Genomic DNA, 14,373 nt, shown 5'->3' with positions numbered 1-14,373 from the left:
AAAAGCTTAAGTGTCCTAAGATGTGAGAAGGCTTATTGAATCTACATGAAAGCACCAAATTTTGCTGCTACTGAGAAGAGTGGAAGGGAAAGGGTTAGTTGTCCAGTGTTGGCTCACGGGGGCCAATCAAAAGGATTCTTTCTCATTGCAGTGTTCGCAAAGAACTTTCGTGTCAGTGCTGTGATGAAAACATCAGTGCTACTTAGCTGGGAGGTTCCAGACTCTTACAAATCTGCAGTTCCTTTCAAGGTAAGGGAATATGTCTGTCACGTATGGGGACCCGATTAATGTGCAGTAAGGAAGAAATTAGAAAGTCTGTCTCAGGGACCTTCAGACCAAGAGTCTTACTTTCATCAACCCAGTTATGTAAGCTGAGCAACCAAATCTGGAGAAACGCCGGGGGGGGGGGTTGAGTCAGGATGTAAGAAGTGTGGACACTCCCTTGTCCTAGGTACCCTAGAGTCCTGACACTTGTTTCCTTTAGTCTAGAATAGATCACCAAGCATGGTAAATCAGCAGGTAAGTCTTTAGAAATGAGTTAAAAACTGGTACATTTCCAGACAAAACCTCTTGATTCCCTTGCTGATTTTGGAGACTCATATGCCCTTTAAATGTTACCCTAGCTGTATGGGAATTGATTTCCCATGAGTCACTCCTGGCACAATCTTCTCCTGCTCAGAGCAGACTACAATTACAGTAGGAGCCCAAACCCCCTGCATTCCAGGCAAAATGGTTTGATCATGAAGCATTTTTGGTGCAGAACACAGGCAGAATTACACTTAGGGCAGGATAGATATACCTCTAGAACCCAACAGGGCACCATAGGCCTGCGGTCGCTAGCAACATGACAGAGATATGTAAGCACTCATGACAGCAGGAGAAATCTATACGGGGAATTTGTTCATAAAAGGCTAGTTCTTTGGACTCGTTCCTAATGCTGTATGGTCAGGGCTGCCTTGGAACCATCATCAAAACAGTTGCATAGTGTGGGCTTCATAACGTAGTTGCCAGATTTTGCTGACGTAAGCAGAGAGTTGACAGCAGTTGCTGCCATGGGTTTGCCATGATGAGGCACTGGAGCAGATGGTGTTAGCGTCTCACTAGCTGAGGAGCAGCCATGCAAACGCAACGGGTGTAAATGAGCTTTCTTCTTCCTGCAGGCAGTATTAGATGTCCAGGCCATGCACAAGTGCCAACAGAGTAGCAGCTGGCCCAGGAGCAGCAGCAACTTTGCAAACAGGATACTCCCCCACCCACCTGTGCTGAGCTGCTTAATTCAAGTGTACAGGATGCCAGGCCAAAGCCTAATAATCTAACGAGCACCGCTGATAAGTCTCCATGGGAACAATTAGCATTATCTACACTTGATAAACAGTCTCGCACTAAATCTACATCCCAAAGGGTGTCCTCTTTCTCTTTAACAGATTTAATTAAGGCAGATATTGTTATGATTTGTGAACACTGAGGCGCAGGCTAAATATCATGGTATTTTTTATTGGGGATGAACTGAGATCTCTGAAATTCCTTCACTGAAAAATCAACAACGGGGCTTTCAGTTTTCCTCAGAGAAGAGTCGTTGCTTCATCTGGTCCAGGAGATAAAACTCCCTGCAAAGAGATGACTGGTCCTGTGAAGTGAGTGAGAAGTGATGTTATGGTGAGATTCCTGCTGCAATCAGAACCTGACACTGTCCCTGATCTAAGAGAGCTGCTTCCCTGTCTGTGTTTGATGCTAGAAATGGATTTTAAATGAACGCTGTGTTGGGGAATGAGAACTGAGCATGAGACATTTTCATGAGGGCATAGGCAGAATGTTTTTAGACTAGTAGCCCTGGCTTCCACCTCATAATATTGTACCTTGACAGATTTTTAGTAACAGATTCATCTTACAGACGACTTTAGCTTCTCTGACACAGTAACTTACACCATTGTTGCCTAACTCCAGAAGGCCTAGCAAGTGAGGAAGAGCCAAGCAGGCATCTCTACCCTAGATAACCGTACCACCACACTCCTTACTCCCGAATGGACGACAGAAAAAGTTGCAATAGTTATGGGAGCTAGGGACCTTCTTTTTCTTCCTGGGAGAAGGCAGCACCAACTCTTATTTCTACATGGGGGTTCCTGATCTCTCAGATTTGGTATAGTCACGCTTTTCAACAGGTCAGCTTGTTTGGTACCTTACACAGTGTGAGCGTTGCAAAAAATAAATAAATACCCACACCAGGAAGAGGAGTTTTGGAAAGAACTTCAACCCTTTTCCTATCAGTCTGGGCTGAATCAACTGTTTCCCTCTGCTTACAGATTCTGTACAATGGCCAGACTGTGGAGGTGGATGGCCACTCCATGAGGAAGCTGATTAATAACCTGCAGCCAGACACAAATTATTCCTTTGCACTCACAAACCGGGGAAGTAGCGCAGGAGCCTTGCAGCACCGAGTCTTCATCCGGACAGCACCTGATGTCATCCAGAGCAAGCCCATTTCCACATACAAATATATCCATAATGGGCAGTTCACTCTGACTCTCCCCAAAGTGCAGACCTCTGTGCCAGTCAGGTGTGTTTCTACTTTATTTTTTTATTTAAGATGCTACCATAGGAGAACATGGGGTTGTATAGTTGGGGGTCTCCTGAGTCCCTGCAGAGTCTTGGTGCTTTTGCACAGGTAATAAGGGTGATATTATAGGGAACTGTATTGGATTTCATAGATCATGATAATGGTGTAAATCCACCTACAAAATGTTAAAAATGCTTCCCAATAGCAAGAGGTTACTGAAAATATGAGAGCACTCTGTACAGCAGCCTTTCCTGATCTGATGTTTTGAACTACAACTCGCAGCTGGCATGGTCAATGGACAGGGGTATCAGAGCTGTAGCCCAAAACATCTGGAAGGCACTAGGTTGGGCAAGGCCGGTGTGCAGGATTTGAATTGGTGATATGCTCAGGATTTGAATTGGTGATATAACCTGCTCTCTCAGTCACCTATCATTATATGAAAAATAGGGAGTCATAATCCCCATCATTCATCTGAAAGGACCCAGGATGTACTTTCCACACTGCTGCACAGTTACTTTAATTAATGTATGTAAATCCTAATAGGAGGCTTGTGGAAGTCTCATTTGTGTTTTTGATCTCCCACCACTGAAAAAGGAACCAGATCATGGAGCTGTGCTTTCCCAGCTTCCGACACTATCACTTAGAAGCTGGCCTGATGACTTTTTATTAACCTCATACATGCCAGCAGGCTACAGCACGAGTCTCTGGGAAGTTCAAAGGAGGGAGTTGCAGGGCTTTCATGGAGACCATCCTGTTGTTTGAAGCAGAGCTCACCCATCCCCCTCTCTTGTTCCCCAGGTGGTACTACATCGTGGTTGTGCCGATAGACCACACAAGCAACCTAGTTGGCTCCAGATTGAAGAGCCCGGATGATATGGGACTAGACCAGGTAGGAGAAGGCCAAAATTTGTTTCCACTTGTTTTGAAGAGGGTAAGGGAAACAGATGTTCAAGAAACTAGCCCACACATATGAAATAATTTGGAAGAGTATAGGAGCAATGTTAATCGTCCTGTCATTCTGGAGATAATGGCAGAGGACCTGGGGTTTCAGAAACTTTGCCTATATGAGATAACTCCCACATATGTTAGCTTAATTTGGAGGTGCCATCTTCTGCCATCCTGAAGTCATCAAGTTCCTCAAATACCCATGATATCCATATTCATCTTTAGCCAGCTCTCAAAATTGTCTGGGAAGCTTACTGGTCCAGTGAAAGAGGTCACTGAAGTGTGATTGCCCATGGACTTGTTGCATGTATGGATCACACCACGCCTCCTTCTGCCCTCAGATTCTGTTGTATAATTTATATGCAAAACAAGATGTAGGAAGCAGAGCTCCCCATTGGGATGATAAGGCAGGGAGCCCAAACTGTACTTGGAGTCGGAGACAGTGACAGGCAGAGTCACTTAATTCTCCCTGCTGAGTTTTGCAAGGGAAACACTGAGACTCAAGAAAGAGAAAACTGACAGTCAATGCCACCCCCTACACTGGATGTAAATAAGAAGCCAGGCAAGTGGGGGATTACCAAGGGGAGCAGTGCCCCAATTTGCCCTGATAGATCAGTTTCCACTGGTAAAAACTGAAGCTTGGATAAGACTCTGTGCACACACACACATCTCTGTGTGTTGCACACATTAGTTATGATGCAGAGAAACAGTGGTTGGAGGGCAGGGGTGCCACTTTGTTAGGGTCACAAGCCACACCCTCCTTCCCTGAAATAATGGCATGGTTCTGTGTGGTCTCTGTGTCTTCCTGGCACCACCATTGCTCTAATGTTCCATCTCTGCCCTAACACATTTTTGTGTGAAATGTATTTCATGCCTCCTCCTTCATTTTAAATTAGAATTTCTGTTCAGAGCCTAGCATTCATTTTTATTCATTAGAAAAACATCTTTAAACATCTGAGAGCTTTTCTGAGCAATGTAATTGAATTTTGGTGTGTTTATACAGTATTCTTTTTTCTTGAGTTTGTGGATGACTATGAAATTTGTCATTTTTCTCTCTCCCTGAACATTCCATGTTAGCACTGTGTGTGATTTATACAAAGTCTTGCTGCAGCCCAGCAAGATGTGGTGGGGGTGGTCAGCCCTGCCTAGAGATTTTGTCCATTTTAGTGTAAGCTGCAAAGTGTGTTTGCAGAGTGGCAGAAATCTGTGTCAAACCTGCTGCTTTTTTGCCTATCTCCAAAAGTTCAGATTGCTGGGCATCTAAAGATGCATATGTGGACTGTGTGGACTGTTCTCTGCTGCTCCTGCTGCTCTACCATCAAAGAGAAACACATATTTTAAAATGATTTCCCTTGAGATGTTGAGGGGTATAAACTTTATTAAAATGGTACACTATTTTTCACAAAACCGTGCCCAGTGTAGGTTATGATGAATACAAACAAAACATGCATAAGAATGTGAGCAGAGCCCTGCTGGGTCAGACCAGGGGTCCATAGTGTCCTCCTTCCTGTTTTCACAGTCATCCACCATAAACCCAGGACAACACTTGGTTCCAGCTTCATCCCCAGCAACTTAATTAACTGTTCTGTTAAAGAAGTAGATGTACATTCATTGAGTTCTAAAGAAAGCCTTTAGGAATGCACTAGAGTAATGAATACCTGGACCTCCCTGGTGCTTTTCCTCACCTGACTTACAGGTTTTTCCTCATGAAAATGTAGAGTCACCTAGGTAATAGCATTGCTCTCTCTCACACTAGCTTCCTTTTGCCACCCAGATACTTGAGGCCATGAACCAAGGGGACCCAAGCAGGCGCCAGCGACGCCAGGCAGAGCGGCTCAAGCCTTACATTGCTGCCCAAATGGATGATCTACCAGAGACCTTTGTCTTGGGGGACCAGAAGAGCTATCAAGGCTTCTACAATAAGCCCCTTTCAGAAGACTTGAGCTACCGTTGTTTTGTGCTGGCTTCACTGGAGGATGGGGATACGGTAAGGACCATGAGAAGCGAAGGGACTGTGTGCTGCCTAAGAGGGGCATTCCAGAGGTGGCATTAGGGAAGCTTTGTCACAGTGGAACTTTGCTCTGCAAAGCTCAAGCTAATAAAACCAGTTGTATAAATCAACTCAGAATCTCCTTCCCCTTCTCCATGCCTGTCTTGCCTGGTGCCTCACAGTCCATAGGAAGAAAAGAGATTATCTGCCCCACACTTTGTGCTTCTTCACTTTCCACACCCCTGTAATTTTTAGTATTATCCATTGTTGCAAGCCAGAATGAATAAGGGGGGGGGATGGTGGATAATGCCATTGCTTCTGCAAATGTGTAAATAATGTCCACCCATAATGAAGATACTCAAGCCCTTCTGCTCCGTCCCATGCTGGGTCTCTCACTTTCAGCCTCATTTACTTGTAATGGCTCATTAGAGCTGGTCAAATGCTTCATTACTCATCTGGTCCGAGCACTTGTGTGGCGGACATAGCAAACATGCAGGCAGGAAAACAGAGGCCGCAGAGCAGCCGGAGAAGGTGCCCTTGTGCCACAAGGTTGGGTACTGCATGTACAAGAGTGAATGTGCACAAGAGCACTTTGGCTAGCAGAGCAAACTCTCCAAGCAACTGGTTTTATTTTGTGGTGCAACTGCAGCTGCCCTCTACATAAGCTCTGCTGCCCTCACAAAGTTCTTTGCCAGTTCTTTCTGAAACCTGTGCCAGGTTGTGAGCTCCAGCTTGGCACTCAACTCAGTCGTCGTGTTTTTAAACTAGAGGGATGAAGCCACAATATCATAAATGGCTGTTGCTGAAAGAACTATTGCAGAGCCACAGATTACTTTGTCATTTAGCACTTTATCAGTCTCGTTTCATTTATCACTGCATTATTCTGCATTTCATTTCCCTGTGACTTCATTGGTTACAGCCCCCTCCATGTCCCCAGGCATGTGTATATAGACATATACCTGTAATTCAGAGTAACACTTCATGCATCTAATGGGCTGTAGTTCACAATAGCTATGCCACAGTGAATTTATTAGTCTTTAAGGCACCGCAAATACCTCCCTTGTTTTTGCTGCCCTCTGGAATTCTTCATTTACAGTATTGTGTTTTGTTTTCACAAGAAGTGTCAGAAATTTAGTTCTAATGTTAGAACTTGGGGAACATGTAGTTATTTCTCAGTAATGTGAAAATGGACTCTAGAATATTATTTATTACTATTCTGCATGTTCTAGGACTTAGCCCTGCCACTGAACCAGGTTCCAGAGACGAAATGTGGCTCAAATTAAGCCAGGCAGGTGTTTCCTGCTGAGCATCCATAAAAGACAGTTTTCTCTGTGTTTCACAGAATTCCTGTGCATGAAGTCAAAGAGACTGTTTAAGATCTCAGCTTTCAGATTGTCAGAATTTGGTCAACAGGCATCTCTGCAGGGGCTAAAAGTGGGACCAGTGTATGCTGCTCCCTTGAGCAGGGCAATAGGAAGCCTCCACTAGAATAGAGAACATGGTCCTCCCTGCACATATGTTTTCTGGCAGGCATAAAAAAGATATGAGCATAGCATGTATTGGAACAGAGCCAGCCAATTTTGTATTGCTCTTTTGGTTGCAACTTGCCAGTCCCTTGTATGACTTGGAAGACTTTGCATGTGAGAAGCCCCATGTGAATCCTGCTGTATTCAGGGCTTATGCTAGAGCTTCAAGGACAGCCATGAGTTAGTCTGCTGTTCAATGTAGAACATTTTGCCCAGTGGGTGTTCCTTGACATATAACCCCCTAGGGTGATGTGTTTATAAGGGCATAATAGGTATTATAAACCACTTAGTCACTACCCGCCAGGCCTGATGCTCAATTGGCTGCAACTCCAAAGCCTATAATTTGGCTCTTCGTGTATCTGAGGCTGGCAACTTGTTCTCAGCTGGACCATTCCTTTCTGGCACTGAAAGAGGCCACTTTCTAGCTGATGTGGTTCTGAATGTTCCATTACTGTGGAGAGGAGGTTTGTTTTCACGGTGTCTGTTAATTCCCTGGGTGTTCATGAGGAAAATTGCAGGTGGGCAGCTTGGGGCTATTGTACTGAGGGAAAACTCAGAATTAAGCAAGGAAGAGACCTGATCAATGATCTTTGTCTGCTCTCCTCTCTCTCAAACTCACCAGAAGAAGTATGCAGCCAGTCCCTACTCAGATGAGATTGTGATGGAGGTTTCAGCAAAACAGCAGGATGAACCAGAGATGCTGTGGGTGATGGGGCCTGTCCTGGCTGTCATCTTAATCATCATCATTGTCATTGCTATCCTGCTCTTCAAAAGGTGAGCACACTCCTATGCCCGTGCAATGTTGTGGTGTCCATGCTGCAGTATTGTGCCAAGCTCAAGAACATTTACAGTGAGCAAACTATATGATAAATCCAAGGACACTGCCTCTCCTGGGGGATGTGGTCTGAACCTTCCTGAAGGTGTTTCTCAACGGAGCCTGCAAAACAGTGCTGTATAAGGCAAGCCCTAGGAAGGGGTGGGGAGCATGGGATCACATTCAGTGGTCTCTGCATTTCATTTTGTGCTGGGAATCTATATACTGGAAGTGAACTGGGGCTGTTGTCAGTGCCGGATGAACTGTGAAGCCATAGGACATGGCTTCTGCTTAGTGGTTCTAGGGTGTATGACCTGGACAGGGCCGTCTTGAGCAGATCGCGCGCCCTGGTGCTGAGGGGCGGAGATCGCTCCGCTGCCCGCCCCGCCCTCGCAGGGCGCAATTGGTTTCCGCACGGCTTTGCCGCGCGGCGCCCTCCTTCCCAGGCCGGCGCCCAGCTTACCAGCCCCGCGCCATGGTGCACTGCGCCACCGGGGGTCTACGACGAGCCGGGCCTGGACCTGGATTACCATGCCTCGGATTAAGTAAAAGGCTTTGGCCAAGAAATACCTACATCCCTTGTTTTATTCAGAGGCCTGGTGCTTTTCCCCAAGTCTTCTTGGCTCCAAGATTGAACCCTCCATGTGGTATCAGAGACCCTTTGATCCAGAGATTTGTCCTCAGCCTAGTCATAGGTGTTCTGATCCATGATCTGGGACATGGGTGTCAAGTGCTTGGGCTGTTAAAAGAAGCAGGAGCTGCTCATTTGGTTACAGGGAGTGCTTACTCTCCCACCTTTGCTCTGGGAAGCTGTCATCATTTTTCTCCAACTAAATGTGCATAATAACACCAAGAGGGGAGGTGACTTTGGGTTATTGCATGCACAATTAGTACCTTTTTGTAACCTGGATTTCCTCTTTTTTTCTCTATTTCTGCTGTCCCTGGATCTAGCAAACAAGAAAGGTAGACATCTGCCCTCCTCCCCCCCCCCCACCCTTACTAATCCTTTGCTTTGTCTGTTTCACACCCACTGTTTCATCTTGTTAAAAACAGTAAGCATAATTCTTCCTACCCAGACTAATCTGGCTTTTGGGTATTGCTCTGCCTACCTAGCCATTGTGGTGTCCTAAACTCGTTTAACCTTCTCTTGCTGTTAGATTTAAATAAATGGCCTCACAAGTAAGGTGTGACAGAATTTTAGAAAATTCCTTTTCAGTGCATTTGGTGTCCCAGGATTTGTGAGGTTATTTGCCCCCTATATTGATCAAGGATGTGACATTACCAAGAGCTGACTTTAGTTCCTTGGCATAATCAGCATGCTCTATAAACCAGTTAATAAGGCCTTGCTCTGAGCTGTTCCCTTTTCAGTGTCACTGTGTGTGTCCTACAAAGGTCTCCCACTGCTTGCTGACTTTGGTGTCTAGCTGATCCTTAGTAAATCTGGAAGTAATGCTGTTACAACAGAGTGACACTGACTTTCAGCAGGAGGCAGGAACCACAGCAAAGACAGGCTTATTTCAACAATGGTCCCCCTTTGGTGATAAATTCAAGTTGATGCAGGGCTCTTATTTCAGATGCTGTAATGTGGTGGCTACTTTATAAATGACTCCCCACTCTATGCATGCATTGCATACAGCTGAACAAACTTTTGTTTTCTCCCCTCACAGCACAGAGAGCTCGTGAGGCACCATGCTAATTGTGGCAATTTCTCCCTTCTAATAAATAGACTTGTGCCGTCAGGCAAAGTAAAAAAATACTTTTTCAGGGTGCTATCAACAGTGTCTCCAGGTTAATCATAAGTGCTTTGGGCTTCTGATGTGTTTGAAAGAGCAACAGATACACACACCTCTCTGCTGAATTGCCTGCAGGATTGCAGCACAGTGCTCCTTAATGCCAGACTGAGATGTTTCCGTTTCTGTTGAATTGGAGCTAAAATACCCCTCCCAGTGGCTTAGTTACCCCAGAAAACACATTGCAGCTCTAAGAGGCAACACCATATGAGGTTCTTTGGTTTAATGGTAGCCACTGGACATCACCAATAACTCTTCTTGTTGCGCCAAAATTTTCTGTAAATTTCTCCCATTTAATCACTGGACAGGTTCATCTCTGCTTAGCTAGTGAAATCTACTAGGATAAGAGCCTAGGGTGGTGGAGCTGCAGGCATAAATATAGCATGAAGAGACAACAGTGTATTTTATTGTTCCATTAACACACGCCTGGGGGGCCTTCAGCCACTCAAGACAAGTATTAATGGACCAATAAAATTCACCCTGAAGAGCCCTTAACCTATTATATTACAACTCTTCACATTTTAAATAATTTTTTTGATACTTGGCAAAATCTTAAGTATATTCATCCACCACAGGAAATAGTTCCCAACACTGGTGTGTGGAAGATGAAAGTGGAATTGGAGATTTTGTAACCCTGTGTCTGGCTCTGGGGAGGGCGTTACCAGTCCCCCTTACTGCTAGGTGCATTATTGAGTCTGCTACAGGGTCATCTTGAAGGTCTCTGCCATTTGGTCCATGCCCAGGTCTACCTTCTGAGCTGTGCCTTCTCTTCCTTTAGGAAAAGGGCCAATTCACCCTCTGCCAAGGATGAACATTCCATTGGCCTGAAGGACTCCTTGCTGGCCCATTCCTCTGACCCTGTTGAAATGAGGCGACTCAACTACCAAACACCAGGTAGGTACCACTTGACGGCCCTACAGAGGCCTGTGCTCCTTTTACTGCCAGAAGTTTGTGATAAGAGAGCCTCTTCCTCCCCTTGCAGTGTTGTGTGCACCTTCTCAGGCTAGGTTCAGAGGCCAGTGTGGCTCAATATACTGTCACTCACATGTATTGTATATCTGACATTGCCAACAGTCAGAATGGGGATGGCAGGCTTTCTGTTGGCTCAATAGCCTGACCATACATGCATCACAAGGTGCTGGAAGGCATAGCGTGACAAAGAACAGGCTCTAATGGAGGCCTTGTCATGATTTATCTTATATTCCATAGATAACACTCAGTTTTTTGGCCCAAATTGTGCTCTCCAGATATGGCCTCAAAATTAGCCAGCAAAAGGAAAGTCCAACATGCCAGTAGGTCCACTGTCAAGTAGCAGATAGGCAGGTTCATGATTCAGCTCCTGCAGTGCTTCCAACTCTTAAGGTATGTTGTAGTTGTAATAGATGCTGCTTAGCTGTGTCAGCAAAACAATCCGTCTGCAACAGAGTCTGTTTCCTAGATTTCTTGCTTTGTGGAGGGCCTCACACCCTCATCTGAGGCAGGATGTGGTTTGAATTCTATCTTGTTAGAGTTGAAGCAACCTATTCCTTCCTTATTTAGATTGTGGGATTCATGAAGGCTATAGAATGATGTTAGCTGTCAGTGGGGGCTTCTAGCTCAGTACACCCAGACTACCTAACAAGATGTGACCTGTATTCCTTTTCCTCAAAACTATTTGTCCTCCTATAATAGATTTGGGGGGGGGAGCAGTTGCAGGAAGGGAATTGGAAGTTGTATCCTGTGACTATGTGCAGCGCTGCTCTCTTGTCTCTCTTTCTAGGCTTGAGTCCTTCACCTCATACTGCCTTGCAGATGGGTCAGAGGACAGGGGCTTGTGTAGGTTGTACGCACACAGCTTGCAGAATTGGGAGCACGACCCACCCTATTAGTGTAAAGTCATTATTCCACCAGATGGTTTGCAGAGTCCAACATGACAGGAGAGTTAGAGGTCTAGTCCAGAAGGGTCACAGAGAGAAGATAGAGGCATGGACATGGTGCAGAGTCGTATGTGCTAACAAGGGATGCTGCACAAAAGGGAAGCTTGACAAAAGAAAGCGAGTCAGCCTCATAGTGCATACGCAAGCCCCCACACATATTCTCAGGCGTGACCATACTTGCTGAGCTGCTAGCTTGAGCTTTTGCACCCTTTTATCTTCTCAGGTGCCCAGTAAGGAACAATCAGTGTACAAAAAAAAGTTCTGGTATTATTGTTTCAGCTCTAGACACTCGGTTGCCTCCACCTAGTCTCACCCTCTTCTGTGATGGATGGGTGCCTTCTGTGGGCCAGACAGCAGCAACTAAACCCTGAGCAGTCTCATAGTTGATATCCCTGCTGGCAAATGTAGAGGCAGGAAAGGCCTTGCTCAGTACATAATTAATCAAGCTGCTGTTATTAAATATTAAGCTTATCACTTTAACAGTTTCCACTTCAGACACAGGTTCTTGCGTGAATTGTCAGCTCCTTTGTTCTCATGTTCCATTTTGCAGAGTTGTGGCAGGTCAGGCAGGGTGATGTCGCTACTAAGCGATTGGGTGAATTTTGACTAAACCTTGGTTCCAAGGCACTGCTGCTGTCTCATGTAGCAGGGAAGCCTGGTCTTGGAAAGCAGCATATGCTGGGAATAGGAACTCTGTTTCCTGGCCAACAAGCAAAGCCATCTATCATGTCTGTTGTGGGGAAATCCTCTTTGTGAAATAATCCTGGTTATACTTGGTGCTTGTCTTAATACATCACCCTCTATGCTGCCACATGTGTAGCAAGCATCAAGCTGCAGTTCCCATCCCTAAATGTAGGAATTTTAAGGTTGTGGTGGGGATTTTTGTGCTGCCCTTTGATCCTCCTCTGTCGCATCTTTAACTCTTCCTTCGGCAACAGCTAATGGGATTTCTGTTCTTTCAGGTGCCAGTGGCCCCAGTTGCCCGAATATCTCAAGTTAGTTTTCTCTCCTCATCCTTTTTCTTCTTCCTCACTATCTTTTTCCCGCCTCTTTCTTTCTCATCTTTTTTGTTCAGTGTCATGAAGGTCAACCTCACTCACCACAGACTTAGTGCTAACCCTTCTCTTGCTAGTGAGCCAAGCTGTCCCCCACAAACTAGTCTCTGGTGCTACTTACATACAATGTTCCAGCTTGCATGTGAAGAAAGAAAGAGAGATTAACACGTCACAGTTTTCCAAACAATGAAATTCATTAATTGCAACCTTGACTGAGCACATGAGGCTGCAGCAGCTCTTTCTTTGGTATGTTAGAGGACCCCAACTTAGGGAAACAAGGCCTGGCTGCAGTTGCAAAGGATGCACTTATATCATGTGGAGACCATACAGCATCTCCTCCAAAATGAAAAGGAAGTGTTCTCTATCCAAATGTAGGACTTCCTCATCTCCTCCATATGCTTCTCAGCCACTGTTTTGCAGGCAGCACCTTATTGGAATGCCTTAAGCCCAAATGTATTTATTCAGGCATTCGGTCATTCTTAAACCCAGTTCAGGTTACGCAGGTATAAAAACAATGACATTATTATTATTATTATTATTATTATTATTATTATTATTATTATTATTATTATTATTATACTGCCCTTCATCCAAGGATCACAGGGAGGTTTGCAGTATAAAGCTACAAAAATACATACTATAGTAACAAACCAAAACCACCCACACAAACAGTTTAAAAGGCCATGAATTGTCTAATTAGCCAAAGGCCTGGGAGAAAAGGAATGTTTTTGCCTAGTGCCTAAAGATACGTAAGAATGGCGCTAGGTGAGCCTCCTTGGGGGACGGCATTCCACAAAGGGGAAACCACTACAAAAATGGCCCATTCTTGTGTTGCCACCCTCCTGACCTCTTGTGGAAGAGGCACATGAAGAAGGGCCTCAGATGATGATTGCAAGGTCCAGGTTGGTTGTTATGAGGAGAGGTGGTCCTTGAGGTACAATACAGAATAATACATGAGAGTAGCAGAAATTAAAATTTACAAAACCAAGTCCTGTGGATAATTCCATAAAATTCTAACACTTAAAAATGTTTGTGAAACCAAAAGGTTTTGAGCTGATGCAAAAAGGATTAACTCTATGGGCACTGACCCTTAATGTGGGACATCAAAAGGGTACTTTTGTTCACATCTTAACAACCAGGGGGGACAGTACTGGGAGTGGTGCCCCTTCAGGGGTCCTGAGTCATGCAGGACTTAATAGGTCAGTGATAGTACATTGAATTGAGCTCAGAAATGTATTATGTATTGAGAGCCTGTGTAAATCCCATAAAATTAGAATAATATGATTCCAGGTGGTTGACCCACTAACCAAATGGGCTGCTGCATTTTCCTCTAACTGCAACTTCTGAACCATCTGCAAGAGAAGTCCCTCATGAAGCTGCTCTTTAATTCTTTTGCTCTCTCTGCCTATGTCTTAATGAATGTGAAGTGCAGTGTGTCACCTACAAATACTGTCTTAATTTTCTGAGCTTCTGGTGTACAAAGGAGGAGGACTGGATTTTGTTCTATATTGTGCCTGTAAAGTTTACTTTGGCTCTGGCCTCCACGGCAAGAGGAAAATGTGTGTGGGGGCGGTTTGCTGCAGATTTTACTTCCTATTGATACTTTGAGAATTGCAGGGGAACAGAGATGGGGTTTAACTTATAAGAACAGATCCTGTCTCTTGATTAGGGGCTGGTGTGAGTCTACTTTGTGAGATTGTGCATCACTGCAAGGTCATCAAACTCAAGAAGGCTAGTTGCACAAAAGCTTACTTCACAGACCCTCTTTGCTCCCTACCTATCA

General features: G+C 44.9%; 1 protein-coding gene across 6 annotated transcripts in view; it reads left to right on the top strand.

The window, feature by feature from the left end:
• PTPRF (protein tyrosine phosphatase receptor type F) overlaps positions 1 to 14,373 on the top strand; it is a 482,320-nt gene that overhangs the window by 435,138 nt on the left and 32,809 nt on the right. For 5 of the 6 annotated variants that reach the window (XM_035122098.2, XM_035122099.2, XM_035122095.2 and 2 more), the window contains 6 exons: positions 152 to 249; positions 2,301 to 2,554; positions 3,353 to 3,443; positions 5,274 to 5,486; positions 7,638 to 7,789; positions 10,398 to 10,513. In XM_035122098.2, coding sequence (XP_034977989.1) covers positions 152 to 249; positions 2,301 to 2,554; positions 3,353 to 3,443; positions 5,274 to 5,486; positions 7,638 to 7,789; positions 10,398 to 10,513 — 924 coding nt within the window. Of the gene's footprint in view, positions 1 to 151; positions 250 to 2,300; positions 2,555 to 3,352; positions 3,444 to 5,273; positions 5,487 to 7,637; positions 7,790 to 10,397; positions 10,514 to 12,497; positions 12,531 to 14,373 lie in introns of all 6 variants that reach the window. The other variant, XM_060276972.1, reaches the window with a different exon arrangement.

The sequence above is a fragment of the Zootoca vivipara genome, chromosome 7 (assembly GCF_963506605.1).
Source record: "Zootoca vivipara chromosome 7, rZooViv1.1, whole genome shotgun sequence".
Lineage (NCBI taxonomy): Eukaryota > Metazoa > Chordata > Lepidosauria > Squamata > Lacertidae > Zootoca > Zootoca vivipara.
This window is presented reverse-complemented; position numbering and strand designations above follow the sequence as displayed.